At 37.2% G+C, this 18,106-nt stretch overlaps 1 protein-coding gene across 8 annotated transcripts; it reads left to right on the forward strand.

Annotated features, from left to right (window-relative positions):
- The first annotated feature begins 1,116 nt into the window (after window positions 1-1,116).
- Window positions 1,117-15,262, forward strand: LOC122045972. 8 transcript variants are annotated; one of them, XM_042606435.1, is made up of 11 exons: window positions 1,119-1,510; window positions 2,264-2,350; window positions 2,619-2,765; window positions 3,267-3,355; window positions 11,734-11,822; window positions 12,733-12,836; window positions 12,942-13,032; window positions 13,119-13,194; window positions 13,275-13,389; window positions 13,470-14,001; window positions 14,319-15,262. In XM_042606435.1, the coding sequence occupies exons 1-11, from the start codon at window positions 1,240-1,242 to the stop codon at window positions 14,407-14,409; spliced, it is 1,692 nt and encodes a 563-aa protein (XP_042462369.1). In that variant the 5' UTR covers window positions 1,119-1,239; the 3' UTR covers window positions 14,410-15,262. The 8 variants fall into 8 exon arrangements, with proteins under 8 accessions (XP_042462365.1, XP_042462369.1, XP_042462361.1 ...); XM_042606432.1 differs by having other exon boundaries at window positions 1,121-1,510; window positions 14,366-15,262; XM_042606430.1 differs by adding an exon at window positions 1,573-1,806 and having other exon boundaries at window positions 1,373-1,510; window positions 2,253-2,350; window positions 2,619-3,355; window positions 14,366-15,262.
- The last annotated feature ends 2,844 nt before the right edge of the window (window positions 15,263-18,106 follow it).

An 18,106-nucleotide genomic window follows, 5' to 3' on the forward strand; every position in this document is an offset into this window, starting at 1 on the left:
GAGTTTAAACTAAGTAAATGAACTAATCTATACACACTATAATCTTAAAAATATTAATTTTTTTGAATTTGTTGATAATACTATGAGTTCTTTACACACATAAGGTGTTCGATTTCAAGATGATATAACCTATTTAGTTTAAGAAATTCTTAACACATTTTAGGTACGAAATATGACAAATCTTAAATCAAACTGTGCTTTTTACTAAAGTTAAATAGTATTAATAATTCATCTTGATAGTACTAACCTATTTAGATAAAGTATGTGTTGAGCAATTTATCTTGATAGTATTAACAAACTTAAATATAAAAATATGTTTTCATAAATAAAACTATAATGAGAAATAAATGAACAATTAAAAAAAATACTTTTACTCTCAATATTTGTATCTTTCGAGATGATGATGTATACTTCGACATTATCATAGATATATTGATGTGGCATGATGAGACAATAAAGAGCTAACACGGTGAAAAAGGTGGTGAAGCTCGGGACAATAACGAGCTAACATGGTGAAAAAAGTGGTGAAGCCGAATTTTGACCTAAGTCATGAAGCTTCTGGGAATACAGTAGCTGATGATGATATGATTTGAACTTCACAACTTCCGAAGAACACAAAAGCAAATGGCTACTCTTGTGGAGGTGAAGAAGCCGGATATGAGGAAGGTTGGTGATATAGGACTTCGCCGGCGAAACGCTGAACGACGAGAACGAGCAAGTGACTAAGTTCAGGAGGGGTTTGGGATTGGATTTTCGAAAATAAGCAGAAGCATGAAGCAAGTAACGTTGAGAGGGGAGGAGGAGTTAGGGTTCGGGATTGGATTTTAGTATAAGTGGAAGTTCGTGAAATTAAAATAGGTCGGGATATGTTTTCTTTTGCTTTGGACAAGTGCTTGATGTGGCTTGAGACGTGGATGAGTAAAATTGGTATCTCATACATGATTTAGTCATTTTAGAAGTTATACATGTGAAATGAGTATTTTGTAAATTTAATTACGCGGTTCAAGCTGAAATTACTATAATGTAAAATTAAAATACTAGAATTTTCTCATAAATATTTTGATTAAAATATTTTTATAATTTAATAATAATCTAAATCCTTCGCTTCTCCCTGTCTTTATCTACGTCCGGCGATTTCTTACCTGACTGAGAGTTTATCCTCCTCCTCGTCCTCCTCCTCCACCTCCCAGGAACACCAACAAACCCTAGACAATTCTCACTTCGATCTCGATCCACGCCATGGCATCATCCTTGATGTGCCCGTCGTCCCCCAACTCTCTCCGCCTCAGACTCGGCTTCCGCTGCCGCGACTCCTACTCCTCCTTCCTCCGAGTTCGTTTCCGCCCTTCTAATCGTCGCCTCGTGGTATCTTTCGTTTCCGGAGAGTCGGAAGGGGGTGGAGGCGCAGGGTGGGCTTGGAATGTATCTGATGCCTCGCTAGATGCTTTCGCCGGTTGGTCCGACGCGGGGAGCGGCGCAGAAGAGTCCAAGAAAAAGAAGGGGATTCGAGGTAAGGAAATCTCTTTTTGAATTTGAGACCATTGGAGCGCCTCTTACTGTTTGATTTTACAGTCCTGGTTGACACTAGTTATCGTTCATCGTTGCTCGGCTGACGAGGAAGCTCCCGCTGAATTTGGTTCTTTCGTGCATTCATTCAGTGTCCTCTTTTTCATTAGTGTATTGAAGACACTAAATCTTTCAGATTTTCGATATATAGCTTGCATCTCTTCCTGAGGCAAACAAATTTCAATCGCATAGGCGTCTTCTATGGTAGAAGGTCCGAGTTTTCACGGAAATAAGATAACCGTAAACATTTTCAAGCCCTTTCCTAATCAATAGATTTTTTTTTTTCTAGTTGAAACCAATTCTTGATCATGGTGGTTAATTCTCATCTCTGACATTCTTGTGATGAAACAATAAATGACTACCATTTAACCTTCTAAATGAATTACCTTCTGTAAAATAGCTCATCTAGCTTTTTTAGGATTATTTCATTACTTGTGTGTTGGTTTAATGATTTTCTTAACTGCCCCCAGTTAAAGAGTTATCTTCAGCTCTTAAATCTTTTATATATATCTCTCTCTCTATATATATGTTTGAAAAATTGGAATTGCCAATGATGATAGTTCCACTATTTCTGTGTGAAATTGTACCTTTTCATATCTTAAAATCTTGATTGGTTGGTACCAATTACTTTGTATAATTACTTTTTCAATATGATTTTTGGATTACTGATGTCACTTCTCTGCTAGTTTATTTTCAGATGTGATGGGATTAACACTAGTTGGATCTCTCTTTGCTGCTGGAGTTGCATTCACAACATTAGTTTATATCAATAAAAATCTGTCTGGTATGTGTAGTTAATGACATTGCTTGAATTTTATGTTGTTCTTATAAATTGGTTATTTTTCATCTGAAAAGTTATCTGTCCTAATGGATATTTTATGTACAGGATGTGATATTTTGAATATCTCTTGCACTTGCTCCTTTATCTTTCTTTGTTCTTAGAAGCTAAATCATAATTGAATATATCTTTCTTGTACCCACGCCTTTATCTTTCTTTCCTATTATAAGATAAATCATACTATTAGCTATCCTTCCATGTTCTTGTTCCTCAGGGACCAAGAATCGAGTGGATCCATCAAAGGAGTTCACGACTTCGTATGATACAAGGACAGAAGGTGATCAAGTTAGCAACGATTTTGATGTGATTTTGACTGAAAAAGATGGCATGACCAGTAACTTCCATGAAGACAATGAGACAGGTACAAGCAAAGATTTGCCTCTTAAATATGTTTCTGGAGATATTAGTGAGAGCAGCTATGATTACGTGCAGAAATTGGAAAGTACATTGTTAGAAAATGTTAGATCTGTTGGGGGATCTCTAAGTCTAAATGATGTAGAAATGGTGAAAGATGCCGATCAGAATAACTTTCTGCAGTCACCCATAACGGACTGCACTAATTGTCCAGTTGTGCCAGACATTAGTGAACAAGTTTTACTAGAAAAGCTTGTCAAATCAGATCTTGATATTATCGAAGAACAGATGCTCGAGTATGATTCAGTTAGTGTTTCAAAAGGACATAACTTAGGTGCCAGTGGCTTTTCTGCTGCATATTCTGTACCATTATCTACATATGTGTGTCAAAAAAAACAACCTAATTCAGAGTGTGACAATGAAATTGATAGATCTTCATTTATTAAGCCACTTTTACCTGAGAAATCTTTCTCCCTTTCTGGTATACCTGCTCCTCTCGATCCTGCAGTTCAACAGGTACTCCCTGGAAAGGTTTTGGTTCCTGCAATTATTGATCAGGTTCAGGGGCAAGCGCTTGCAGCATTGCAGGTTTTGAAGGTAGTGCCTTCCCTCCTTAGCAGTTAGGTTAATTTGTCAGACACTTGACTTGATACTATGCAGCAGTCAATATGCTTTTGTGGTAATAATTGTCATATTGCTCATATTATGGATGCGTATCATGTGACAAGAACTCTGATGCTCTTATAGCAGAAATTTATTTTGTAGCAAGGCATATAACATCTTTTTCTTATTAATACAAGGGCCTGATTGCAAAGGTTGTTGGTATCAAACAAGATAGTTACACTGTCTAATATTGAATCATAATAAAGTATTTCATTTTCCATTCTTTCTTACTTTTTTTCTTTGTTTAATATATCATGATGATATTATCCTTGTTTCTCTAAGGTGATGCATTGATCCTAGATGAAGACTGTAACCTATGTAGTGTTCTGGCCACTGTCCTATGCATACATCATAAATCTTTTTTGCGTATCCCAAAGTTAGTTAAGATCTTAGCATACTTTTGTTGGGACCAAGGGGACCTGGGTATGTTAACACAAAGGATTTACTTGGTATCCATCTCCTTGATGTGACTAATCCAAAGATCCACAGTGCACACATCTAAAGTATGAAAACACTCCTCAGAAATAATTTGGAGGCGGAGAAGTCTCTTACAAGCTCACAACACAAAATACATCAAGAAGAACAAGAACAAATACGATGAAATCTTACACAAGATTACAACAATGAAATCTTAGCTTGCTCTCTTCTTGTTACTTGAATCTGCCTCTTGGTAGAAGGAAATGCAACAACACTTAGCTCCAAGAACTCCCAAGAACTGGCGTTGAGTGTTGTTGAAAACGGTCACGAAAAATCCTTTTCTAGAGTTACCTCAGGCACCTTAATCGCCTAAGAATCTCTTAAGTGATTACCATGTCAGCAACGTACTCAAAACGACTATATCTTTGAACTTAAGGGATTCCCCCAATCGCTTAAGAGGGGCGGAATCGATTAGCCTAATCAATTCCGCTCCCTTTTGCTCGATTGCGAGAAGAGCCATGAGTGATTAAGCTTTCTTGCTTAATCACTTACCACATCTTTTGTTTCCTTACAGAAAAGGCCTTAAGAGATTACTCTAATCGCTTAAGGCATGCTGAATCGATTCGCCAGATTGATTCAGCACCATGCTGTGCTTTCGTGAAGAACCATCTTAATCGATTACCAGGAGCTGAATCGTTTACCCTAAGTGATTCAGTACCCTTCTGTTCATTCGCGATATTTGAGCCTTAAGCGATAATCGCTTAAGCTCTACCTAATCGATTTGGCAACCCTAGCTCCTAAACCCGAGTCCTAGGATTCCTTTCCCAACTTCCGGTTAACTGACCTGTTGGGACTCCTCATTGCGTAGCATCTGGTCACACTTGACCTATTGGGACTTCTTCAATCCTTTGACCTACTTGGGCTTTTCTCCTTGTGCTAAGTGTCCGGTTCTCCATAATCCACTTGGACTTCCAAACACCATATATTCGGTCAACTTTTGACCTAACATGATTTTCTAATGGCTGGTTTCACTCATTAGGATTTTCTCATACGACTTCACTCACCAGGATTTCCTCACTGCCTAACTTCACTCACTAGGACTTTTCAACTGCATGCCTTCACTTACCAAGACTTTCCATTTGCCTGTCACTTACCAGGACTTTTTACTGCCTAGCATCACTTACCAGGAGTTTCTATTGTCTGGCTTCTCCATTTACCTGGCTTCACTCACAAAAACTTTCCTCACTACACGACTTTACTTACCGTGACTTTTCATCTGTCTGACTTCACTTATCGGATTTTCCACATCAAGTGTCCAATCAACATTGACCCAGTTGGTTTTTCTTCTTCTGCCAATCATCCTGTTGGTCTTGCCCTTGCCTAACCTCCAGTTAGAACTCTTCCAATCAAGTATTCAGTCAACCTTAACCGACTACTCTATCACTTCAAACTGGTCAACCTTTGACTAGACGAAACTTTCACCAACATTCTCCCTAATGGACAATTGCACCTGCAATCTCCATATATTATCAAAAATCAAAACTCAAGTTTGAGTCAAACTAGTCAACTAACCCAGGGACAATTGCACCAACAATCTCCCCCTTTTTATGTTTGACAATACATTTAAGTTAGGCTCACCCAATAGTCCAACTTCTTCTTCATGCCAAAGCATGAATGAGGGTTTCACATTCTTCCCCTTTGAATATATAGAGAATTTCCTAACTTAAATCCTACATTCTCCCCTTTTGGTACACATCAAAAATCTTCTCCCAAGATTTATCTTATGTGTTGTTCACAACCTCAAAATGAAGGTCCCATACCCTTCATTTTCCTTGATGCTCACTCTTGAGTATACATCATCCAATGCTTATCATAGAGCATTTTGCAATCATTTAATGCTCCCAGAGCATTCTTCCTTTTCATACTTAAATCATGCCTTTAAGGAGATCCTCCTCAAAGCATGCTCCAAACTTCTATCATTGCACCAACAATGATTTGGAATTTCTAATCCTTTAGAAAATCCAAAATTGAAGTTGAGGTTAAAATTTCAATCTTGAAACCAACCCTCATACTAAACTCCAAATTAGTTTTCTTTAACCATTCCATTCTTGTTTTCATTAAGAAAACTTCCTGTAAATACTTATAAATGCGTTTCAGAGGGTTAGGGATGGTTAACTCGACTAAACGTAGTATAATGAATTGAAATTAGACCATTTCAGCCAAAATCAGTATCAGTAATCAATTGATGTCAACTACCAATCGATTGTAGCCTCTCTTAATCGATTGAAGTTGAGTTTCAATCGATCACCATGTTCTAATCGATTGCCCTAATCGATTAATACTTATTAATCGATCACTTGATTGATTCTGCGAGCCTATATGCTTGTGGAAATTCACTCCAATCGATTGCCTTAATCGATTGGGGTGTGGTAATCAATTGATCAATCGATTATCATAACTGAATTTCTGATTTCGATTTCAGGCCGAATTTCATAAATGCATAAATAATTCTACAAAATTTCAAAAATTAAGAAACTTTGTATAGGCATTACTTATGTTATATACTATCAAGGAAAAACAATTTTATAAGAAAATATATCTCTTTTTTAAATATTGACACATAATTGAAAATCATTGAAAGCTTCAATGTTTCTCTTAGTTTGTCTCTAATTATTCAATGGTGTTTGCTATCAACAAATAGTCTTCACAAAGGTTTTCAAAAATATTTTTGAAATCATATTTCAAAATCAATTTCCAACCATAATCTTTGGGCTAATTGTACATAACTTACACTTGCTTTCCCCATGATTGGATTACACATAATCTATGTGTTTTGATGAAATTAAAACTCAAATAAATGCACTAAATCAACATCTTGAGTTTTGTTCATCCTTCTAACCTCCCACTTGTATTTATATGCATCAAAACAAATACAAGTCAACTTATAGTCCTTGTGAGATGTAGATATTGGTTTTCCCCAATCTAAGGGATCATGCATTTCTAACTAGGCATTTTAAATTTTGATCATCTGCCTAGGACGTCATTTGATAATTAATGTGTCATTAATTTCAAGGAATTAAAATAATGCATGAAAATGATCATGACATATATCACATACATATTTTCCAAAATAAACTCTAAATATGGAATGATGCATGTATGAGATGTATCAAAAATATCATGGCATTTTTTATAAACATATATGAATGCTAAATATGATGTCATGACATAATGGGCACACAATCACGACAATTTTAGCATAAAGGAAATACTTAGACTATCTATCTAAGTATCACTAACTAATCGCTAAATTTAAAAATAATCCTTAGTTACCCTATCTCCTTAAGAAATTGTCAAAATCCCAACTTGACATTTCTTTAACCTCTATCCTAATTGTGTCAATTTAATTAGGTCCAAATCTTCAAATTTTTGGCATATTTTACTCTTCAAAGAGTAAACAATTAATCCTTCTCATTTTCAAGGTGTCACAATACCTTGAAAATGCCTCGAAGAGCCAACTTTATCAAGGTTGAGTTAACTACCCTTCTAATTAGCGTTGACACTCTCTAAACTCATCTAGAGTGTAAAGAACGTACTCTTATGAACCCAAAATCTATTGGTGCTTCTTGGGTGTTCTAGGCATTCACTAAGGATAATCTCCCTTGATACCTTCCTAATGACCTTCCTAGACTTCTTAGAAACCTTGGTCACACTAATCTCCTCAAAGTCAACTCTAGGGATAGCTTCCTTTGTAACTTTGACTTGACTTCTATACCTAGGGTTAGTTCCATAGTTAAATAGAACTATATGATAAGAAGACATATCCTTCTTGGCATTAGGTTTGTATCTCAAACCCCTACAACCATTGGATGAATCTTATCTATTTTGACCTAGGATTTTATTCTTGGACCATTTTTCTTCATTTGTCATTTTTCTAAGGGTCCTCTCTAATTTTCCAAGTCTTTATTTTCCTTCCATAAATCCTCAAACTTAGATTTTTTATTTATCTTTTGAGAATTTTTCCTTTTAGGCATATATCTATTTTTCTTAGATTTCTTGCCTAAATCACTTTTCACCTTCCTATCCTTAAGTAAGGTAGTTCTAGCATGATATGTTACATACTTTTCCTTAATCTTATCACGCTTCCTATTTTCATGATAAATAATATTAAAATGATATAAATTATTTCTAGCATGCTTTTTATCATTTCTTAAAGGGATTGCCCTAATAAATGATACTTTGGGTATGTTCTTAAGAGCTCCCCTTGAATTGAGCTTTCTCCTTGGTTCTTGATTGGAATCCTCTCCCTTGGACATTGATTCTAGTAGTGACCCTTTTGATTGCAAGAGAAGCATCTAATATGCTCCTTGCCTTTACGTACCAAGGCTTGTGTCTTCTTTGATTTCTCCTTTGCCTTGAGTGCCACTTGAGCTTTTTTCTTGACTAATTTAGGACACTTACTTTTGTAATGTCCTTTTTCCCTACACTCAAAGTAAATAATATGATTTTTATTATTACAACTTGAAATTTTTATACCTTCACATGTACGAGTGGCACAAGATCCTCCATTTGATCTTTCTTGATATGTAGAGGTGGCACAATCTTCATTCGATCCTGATGTAGAGGCGTCTTCTTGATCCAGCATTGATAATCTATGCTTCCCCTCAATTTTTGAGGTGGATGCCTCTTGACTTTCTTCATCCTTGGATGTTGAGCATCTCTCAATCTCCAAATCTTCATGCACACCCTCTTTGCCTCTGTCGTTGCACTCCATTGAGGATGGATCTTCATAGAGCTTCACCAATTTGCTCCATAGCTCCTTGGCATCTTCATAATCTCCAATTTGGCTCAAAATGTTGCTTGACAATAAATTGATCAATAATTTGGTCACTTGGTCATTGGCCTCGTATCTTTGGATTTGTTCCTCACTCCATTTGCTTCTCTTGATGAATTTGCCTTTGCTATCACTTGGAGCTTCAAATCCCTCCATTAGAGCAAACCATTGCTCTATCTCCATCATGAGAAAATTTTCGATCATTGATTTCCAAAGATCGAAGCTTAATGATATGAATGGTGGAGGCGCCCTAGTATCATATCCGATTCTATCTCAGAGACCCATCTTGAAGTTAAGCTCTCTAGATGAAACCTTTGATTTGTTGACTTTAGAGCTTCAACTTCTTCCTCCTCTAGCTCGTTGCCCTTTCCGACGATGAGTCCGTTGAAGAGCGACCTCACTCTAATACCAATTATTAGAACCAAAAGAATTTAGATATCTTCACAATGATATGATATTGTCCACTTTGGACCTAAGCCTTCATAGTTTTGCTTTTGGGCTTTACCAAATACCTCATACCAATGGAGATATCTTTACCATCCTTTCCATGTGTTTTCAATGTAAAACTTTATTTGCAACCCAACAATCCCCCGCTCAAGCATATTCTCTTGATGTCATCTGATCCTTGACCCACCAAGACTTGCCCGCCTCTCGGTCCAACTAACCTATTAGAACTTTCTTGCCTCTCAGTTCAACCGACTTACTAAGTCTTCCTTGCCTAGCCTCAATTAGGACTTCTCTCTTTAGTGTCTGATCATCTCGATCTAGACATGGGAGCCCTTACTTTCTTCGTTAAAGGTCAATATTCCACCAACATGACTTGATTGGATGATGGTTCTTTTGCACAGTTGGCGGTTAGTCCTTCTAGCAGTCCGGGCTCTAATACCACTTGTTGGGACCAAGGGGAGCTAGAGGGGGTGAATAGCCTGCTCGCTTAGATGAAAATGATCTTGCAGCGGAATACTTGAAGCGAACAACTCTTCAATGCTAACACAAAGGATTTACTTGGTATCTATCTCCTTGAGGTGACTAATCCAAGGATTCACAGTGCACACATCTACACTATGAAAACACTCATTCACGGAAATAATCCGGAGGCGGACAAGCCTCTTACAAGCTCACAACACAAAATACACCGAGAAGAGCAAGGACAAATACGATGAAATTTTACACAAGATTACAACAATGAAATCTTAGCTTGCTCTAGAAGGAAATGCAACAGCACTTAGCTCCAATAACTCCCAAGAACTGGCGTTGAGTGTTGTTGTTGAAAACGGTCACGAAAAATCCTCTTTTAGGATTACCTCAGGCGCCTTAATCACTTAAGAATCTCTTAAGCGATTACCACGTTAGCAACCTGCTTAGAACGACTATATCTTTAAACTTAAGCGATTACCCCAATCGCTTAAGAGCGGCAGAATCGATTAGCCTGATCGATTCTGCTCGATCGCGAAAAGAGTCGTAAATGATTAAGTTGCCTTGCTTAATCGCTTACCACAACTTCTGTTTCCTTACCGAAAAGGCCTTAAGTGATTACTCTAATCGCTTAAAACATGTTAAATCAATTCACCAGATCGATTCAGCACCATGCCGTGCTTTCGTGAAGAACCATCTTAATCGATTAAGATTATCCCTTAATCGATTACCATGTGCTGAATCACTTACCCTAAGCGATTCAGCACCCTTCTGTTCATTTGCGATATTTGAGCCATAAGCGATTAAGCTCTAGCCTAATCTCTTAAGCTCTACCAAATCGATTATCCTAATCGATTTGACAACCCTAGCTCCTAAATCCGACTCCCAGGGTTCGTTGTCCAACATTGGGTCAACCGTGACCTGTTAGGACTCCTCATTACCTAGCATCCGGTCATCCTTGACCTGTTGAGACTTTTCCACCAAGTGTTCGGTCGATCCTTTGACTCACTTGGAGTTTTCTCCTCGTGCCAAGTGTCTGGTCCTTCATGATCCACTTGGACTTCCAAACACCAAGTATCCGGTCAACATTTGACCTACTTGGATTTTCCAATGCATGACTTCACTCGTCAGGACTTTTCACTACCTAGCTTCACTCACTAGGATTTTCCTACCTAGCTTCACTCACTAGGATTTCCTCACTACCTAGCTTCACTTATTAGGACTTTCCAATTGCCTGACTTCACTTACTTTCCATTTGACTGGCTTCACTCACCAAGACTTTCTAATGTCGGGCTTTACTCACCGGGACTTTTCATCTGCCTGACTTTACTCACCAGGGCTTTCCTTAGTCCGACTTCATTCACCAGGACTTTCTATCTGCCTAGCTTCATTCACTAGGACTTTCCACACCAAGTATCTCGTCAACATTGACCCACTTGGTTTTTCTTCTTCCAACAACCATCCCCTTAGCCTTGCCCTTGCCTAACCTCTAGTTAGAACTTTCCCAGTTAAGTATCCGGCTAACCTTGACCTACTTGACTATCCTCTCACTTCAAACTGGTCAACCTTTGACCAAAGGAGACTTGCACCAACATTCTCCCTAATGGACAATTGTACCTGCAATCTCCATATATTGTCAAACATCAAAGCTTGAGTCAAATTGGTCAACTGACCCAGGGACAATTGCACCAACAACTTTGATTTAATGAAATTGATTGGTTAGATACAGGGGCTCCTTTAATTTTCTTAATTGTGGTTTCTTTTGCTAAAGTCACACGAAGCAACTAGGAAGAATCATCCATCGCCTACCATTTATTCAGTATTATGTTGTGTGTCATGCAAGTCATGTCATCATGTCAATACGTTTTTATGAAAATTATTATGTCATCATAGTATATATCTCTATGAATAGTGTTGCATCAGTTTCAATTGTGTAGTGTTTGGTGTGCAATTTAACTTCTAATCCATGATGTATATGGAAATTGCAAATTAGTAGAACAGGAAGCTTTGCTACCAAAAATTGTTGCTTAATACAGCCAGCCAATGTATCGTTATATCTTGCAAGTGTCTTGCATCTACATTTCTTTTTTGAACTTATATGCCCAGAGTTGCTAGAATTCTTGACACACCAGATTCATTGTTATAGATCATTGAGGTTGATGCTCAACAAGGTGATATTTGTTCTCGACGTGAGTATGCTCGTTGGCTGGTATCTGCAAGCAATGTCTTTGCAAGGTTTAACTTCTTTATTCTATGTGATAGTGTAAATGGGCTACAATTTAATGTTTTATTGTTTTTAATGAGTTGTAACAAATCTTGTTTAATAGGCCAATTGCCTTTCCATGTCAATTCTGTTCTTCTCATTAAATTTAAGTTTTCCTTAATGGTGGAAGCATTGTTTGTTGCCTTCATTGAATCTTGTTTTTCCATTGGGAGGATATTGGGAGAACCGTAGAAAACAAGGAGGTTCTAACTGGTTTTGCTTATTGAAGGAAACCTACCTATAAAGCTCTAAATTCTTAAAATCTACCCAGAAGTTTACCTTTAGTTTCCCTTGATTTTATTTGGGTAATTAATATGGTCCATTTTGCACAGAGTTATTCTTGATAGAGATTTGTATGTGGGCATTACGTCTACTGAGTTAACTCATGATAGTTAGTTACACAAGAATAAAACTACTGTTTCTTAAATGGAGGACACTGCTTGGTAAATTTCCAAAACTGAGGTATTCCTTGCCCCATGTATTTCTGAAAAATGGAGGCATCCTGTTCAAATTGTTGATGAATGTAAGTGCAATCAATTAAGTTGTTCCAGCTACTTGTGAGTTGATGTTCTAGGTTTCTATACAACTTTCTTGCCTATGACTACTGAAGTTATAAGCAGGATTATGATCTAAAAAGATGCTTCTAGATCGTGTTTGTATTCAGACCCATAACCTTAACCTTGTGATGACTTATTTGAATGATTTTTCACCCAGTTATTAAGCAATCTTTGAGTATCTAACCTCTCAAATATCCTTGGTGAGAAAAAAAAAGTTTCTTTTCTAAATTTATATGAACGGCTTTGGCCAAAGTTATTACAAATCTTTCTCTGTAACCTTAAAAATAGAGTACTTTTTCAAATGCCTCTCTTCTTTAAAATGCAGGAGTGCTTTTTCAAAAGTGTATCCAGCAATGTACATAGAAAATGTGACTGAGCTTGCATTTGATGACGTGACACCAGAAGATCCTGATTTTCCTTCTATTCAAGGTATGAATTGGTATCAATTTGGATACTATTTGTTTGTGTTTGATACTTGGTATCTTTTTCTTGTCTTGATTTTAAGCATTTTCATTGTTGAACCTCACATAATAGGCTTGGCTGAAGCTGGACTGATTTCTAGCAAGCTGTCAAAACAAGGCTCTGTCAATAAATGTGATGACTGTAATCTTTTCTCTCCTGAATGGTGATAATCTTGGGATCTCAAGACCATATCCAAAATATATACAGATAAATGTCTAATTGGTGCCACTTAACTCACTTGCATTGCAGCCCTGTTTCACGTCAGGATCTTGTTAGCTGGAAGCTGGCATTAGAAAAGCGGCAACTTCTGAAAGTTGACAAAAATGTAACAAGATTAAATTATCTCATTAAACTTTAAAACTGATAATACATTGGTATTAATATAGTGGTATCTTTGATGATCAGAAATTGTACCAGTCCACTGGTTATATAGACATTGACAAGATAAATCCAGATGCTTGGCCTGCTTTGTTAGCCGACTTTTCAGCAGGAGAACAAGGAATCACTGCTCTTGCTTTCGGTAATGCTTTTTATCTACAGTTTTTGCCTTGTTGGGTTGGGTGAATGAAATATATTTATGGCATGTTAATTGACCAATAGGTTATACTAGATTATTTCAACCTGAGAAACCTGTGACAAAAGCACAAGCTGCCATTGCGATTGCAACTGGTGATGCTGCTGAGGTTGTTGGCGAGGAGCTTGCTCGTATTGAAGCAGAATCATTGGCAGAAATTGCTGTGAATGCTCATACTGATTTGGTGTCACAAGTGGAAAAAGATATTAATGCCAGCTTTGAGAAAGAACTTGCCAGGGAAAGGCAGAAGACAAAGGCCTTGGAGAAGTTGGCGGAAGAGGCAAGGCTGGAATTGGATAGACTAAGGAAGCAGAAAGAGGAGGAAAAATACGCTTTGCAAAGGAGTCATGCTGCTGTTGAGTCTGAAATGGAATTCATTGCAAGGCTAAAACATGAGGTGGAAGAACAATTAGAGAGCCTAATAAGTAAGAAGCTGGAGATGGCTTCTGAGAGGGATAGAATGAACCAACTTCACAAGGAATTAGAAAGCGAGAACCAGGTCATTGCTAGGTTACAGTATGAGCTGGAAGTTGAGAGAAAGGCTTTGTCCATGACCAGGTAAATTTTTTTCTTAGTTCTGTATTGAGAATGTCAGTGTTTCCACTTAGATAATTGCTTCACATGTCCAGCGTTTCATGATATTCAGAATAACCACATTGATCTGTCCAGAATTACTGATCCTATGCTCACGGCTTTGCCTAACTGCATTGGTTACATTAACTCTGCCTTCTTCATTTTTTTTTTTTTTGAGTTCTTGGTCACAGTTTTGGTCTTAATTCTACAAATTCACAGTATAGCATTTGATTTGACTTGTTGAGGTTGTAACTTCTATTAGTTCTTTGATTATTAAATTTTTTTTTTTTCGTATCTACTAGGGGGAATACTGGATCAGATCACAATCTAAATGCTATTAGTTCTCCAGGGTATGGGCAGAGGAAGAGGCAAAACGAGCAAGAGAGCACATGAGAGCTTTGGAGGAAGCAAGGCAGCGGTGGGAAAGGCATGGCATCAAAGTCATAGTAGATGGAGACCTCCAAGATGATGCATCCATTATTACTACATGGCTTACTGCTGCAGAACAACCACCCGTCAATGAGGCCATTGGTCGAGGAGAGAATTTGAGGATGAAGTTGAAAGAAATGGCTGCTGAGATGAAACTTCGATCTTCACTTGTTATTGACAAAATCAGCCAGAAGATTCTTGCTTTAATTTCAGCTTTGAAGCTGCAAGTCGCAAAGGCCTCTGAACAAGTTATCAAGATCCAGAATGCTGGAGTTTCTAAAGCTGCAGTTATGATGAATGATTTGAAGGAGAATGCATCAGGGATCAACACAGTTATCGGCCATAGAGCAAGGAGAGTTGTTGAGGACTGCAAAGGCAGTGTTGGAAAAATCACACAGAAATTCAAGGCATGAGAGAATCAATGAGAATAACTTCACTCTTGGTCTTGATTTATATGCACCAGATGAGACCTTAAATCAAACTTTATCACTTTGGAGATAAGAGAATAGAAGATCCAATAAAGTTCGAGTTCCAAAATAACTCCTGCGGGAGTTTTTTCTTTAACTTGCACATATGTTACAAATTTTTTAACAATATACGTCTCTAGCAACTACAATTTTGTTAGCTTCAACCATGCTACAGGATGTAGGTTCGTTTACATTTTGATCGATCATGTCCTTAGGTCATGTACCACATCATAGCTGGTGGAGATTCCCGAATTGAATGCTTTTATCAATGTGGTCGAATTGGTAAAAATCCTTTTATATCTTCATTTATTTTACTTGCTGAATTAAATCTTCTGGCATGATTCTGTTTACTTCCCATGAATTGGCACTTATAATGCTTACTGCTATGAAGGATTGTGAATAAATTGAGCTCGCAGTACTTGATCTCTCTTATGCTTGTTATTGTTTACCTTTTTGAGCTTTATCAAAAGCACTTTTAAAAGGTCCATGTGAGCGTGGAGAAGTGTTGAATTGCAGGCTATTCATCTCCAATCTCAACGCCAAGCCTGCAACAAGCTATCAGAATTCCTGGAACGTTTTTATTGGCAATTAGGTCAGTGTTTCCTTTGTGGCATCATCATCATTGAGCATGTTCTTTCCTGGGGCGCACTCTCTGACTCCAGAACACCTGTTTTTTTTTCCTTTTGTTTTTTGTCATCACTTGCCTCTCATTACAGTCGAATCCCTAAGCTTAACAAGGTTTCTAACTTTTATTAGCTTCAAAAGCCGGCTACATATGATCTAATTTGTTTGGTTAGTCCTATCAATTTCGCTAATTTGCTTTGCTCAACATGTCTAATTTGAACAAACGTAAACAATTCACACTAACAAATACAATTCACGTTAACAAATACAAGGACAAACAATTACATATTGATGGTTATTAGACAAGAACCATTAGTTGTTCATTGTTACTTGTAAATTATTGAATTCATTGTCAGTGAATGATTAATCTAGTGCTAAATCCATGGCGTCTAAATTATTAATGGCCATAGATACTGATTTAATTGTTCTTTTAATGGCTCGAACTTTGAGCCTGACTGACTGTGCACTACCCTTGAAACGAGTTTCCCTGTTTTAGTTTCTTAATCTTGCTGCAATACTATCAAAATTTTCCGTAGTTAATATATGTACGGATAATTATTTTAACAGATATTGAATTAATTTTTATTAAGTATAAAATATCCTGTTAAATATTTAATTTTTCCCATATTAGGATTCTCTGTGCTAGGAAAAGGACCTTCTTCATAATTTACCTCTTTTAAAAGATTATAAGATCGTCCGATGGAACCGCTACGGCGACTTCATCTTGTACTCTAATACTATCCAATTTTAACTTCGCAATTTCCTGTGAGTGCTTTGTAGCTTCGTGATAGCCCCCAGGGTGTAGCACAGACGGTGAGCGCATGGTATCTCTGGCGTAATGGCCAGGGGTCGATTCTCAGGAACTGACGACCTGAGGTTTACCCCGCCATGCGCCTATGGCCTGTGTACCTGCACTAGGGGGGCCGCTAAGGTAGCGGATCTACCTTTTTGTAGCTTCGTGATAATGGTACGATGCAGCATATATTATTCAAATAAATCCCGCAAAATATTATCCTTATTTATTATCCTTTTTAGATAAATTTCTATTTAATTTTTCTTTAGATAAATTATTAGAATTTTCTATTTTTTTTTAGTTAGACTTTTTCTCTGCAAACAAAATAGTTAGGTAACCTTTGAGAAGACAAATAATCTTTTTTATTAATTGTTTTCCCCGATTTTCGACGTGATAGGACACGGTTCTATCAAACAATTGATCTATGCTGACATATTTGGCTGTCTTCTTCAAGAGAGGAGGGCAGAGAAGAAAGAAAGTACATCAATCATTCCATGTAAAGAATGAAGAGATTAAATTCCTCTCGATAGATTTTCTACGATAAATAAATGATAAAGAACTCAAAGATAGCCCTTCATTCAGCAATAGCAGTGGTGAAAAGTGAAACCATTTGTCAAGCGACACCCCAACCAGATGATGAGCTCAATCGATAGTGTTGCTGAAACATGGATGTTGACTTTTAAACACTTGAAGTTTGATTAGTGTACAGTGGAGGTCTGACGTGAGAGTAGTTGATGCAAGAAGTCCCTTTTAGGAAGTGGATTGATGTCCCTTCTCTTTCTTGATTAAGAACGGAAGAGAAGATTGCAAACAGGGGAAGAAACAGAGAAGTTTTGTTTGATTATTTCTTTGATCTTTCTTAGAGAACAGTGAAGACTGTTTTAGAAGAATAATTGCTTAATCACAGTTAAAAATACCTTGCAATTTAATTTAATCAGACATGACAAATTATGGGTCAATAAATAAGTTTTTTTTATTTTAAATGAGCCGGGTATAATTAGACTTGATATGTTAAATTTTTTTTTACCTAAGTAAACTATGATAATTAGCACAAGGGCAGCTTTAATCCTAATTATATATATTATAGTGTAATCACATTGAACCTAACCTGCCATTTACTAGGGATAATTTTATCCAAGATTTTAACGCGATATATTTGAGGAAAAAGATCATATTTTTTTAAGGAAGTTGGTAGCATCACGAAAAGGAGCAAATTAAATCTGGTGAAAAATGAATTGATAAATTACCACAACACTGTCGATTGATTGGTATGAATGAGCAATCAAAATCTACAGCAGTGGTCTCCACAGAGTTGAGATAGAATTCGGCAGCGACCTGTCGCAGCAGTTGAGAGCTGTTTATTTGTCGAATCAGGTGGATCGAGACCAGACTTTGGCAAATTGTTGAAAGAACTATCTTCAAAGAGAATGGATGATGTTTTTATATTTAGTATTTGTTTTTCGACGTATTTCTTCTAAGAGGAGATCGAGAGCAGTTAAATTGGACAGGTACAAGAAACTTTTAGGTAATCAGATCCTCAATCCCATTTTTCTGTCTCTGTATCTCACTTATTACCTCAGCTCATCTCTGATCGTCGACCCAATCAGAATTATACTTTGGGAGAAGATGAATATAGGGGATCGCCGTCGGCACGATCGGCGTCAGAATCCGGCCGGATCTAAGCAGGAGCTCAGATCGACAGTAGAAGAAAGCCTGCTCAGATACGGCTGAATTCCGACGTCGATCGCACCAACAACGATCCCTGTGGGTTCACCTT

The sequence above is a fragment of the Zingiber officinale genome, chromosome 2B, assembly GCF_018446385.1.
Source record: "Zingiber officinale cultivar Zhangliang chromosome 2B, Zo_v1.1, whole genome shotgun sequence".
In the NCBI taxonomy this organism is placed as follows: domain Eukaryota; kingdom Viridiplantae; phylum Streptophyta; class Magnoliopsida; order Zingiberales; family Zingiberaceae; genus Zingiber; species Zingiber officinale.

Excerpts from the sequence above, each read along its gene's own strand:
- LOC122045972 (XM_042606427.1), top strand. The coding sequence starts at position 1,240 with ATGGCATCATCCTTGATGTGCCCGTCGTCCCCCAACTCTCTCCGCCTC. Across the intron at positions 11,823-12,732 it reads GCAAGCAATGTCTTTGCAAG|GAGTGCTTTTTCAAAAGTGT; the intron begins GTTTAACTTCTT and ends TTTAAAATGCAG. Across the intron at positions 13,195-13,274 it reads TTCTGAAAGTTGACAAAAAT|AAATTGTACCAGTCCACTGG; the intron begins GTAACAAGATTA and ends TTTGATGATCAG.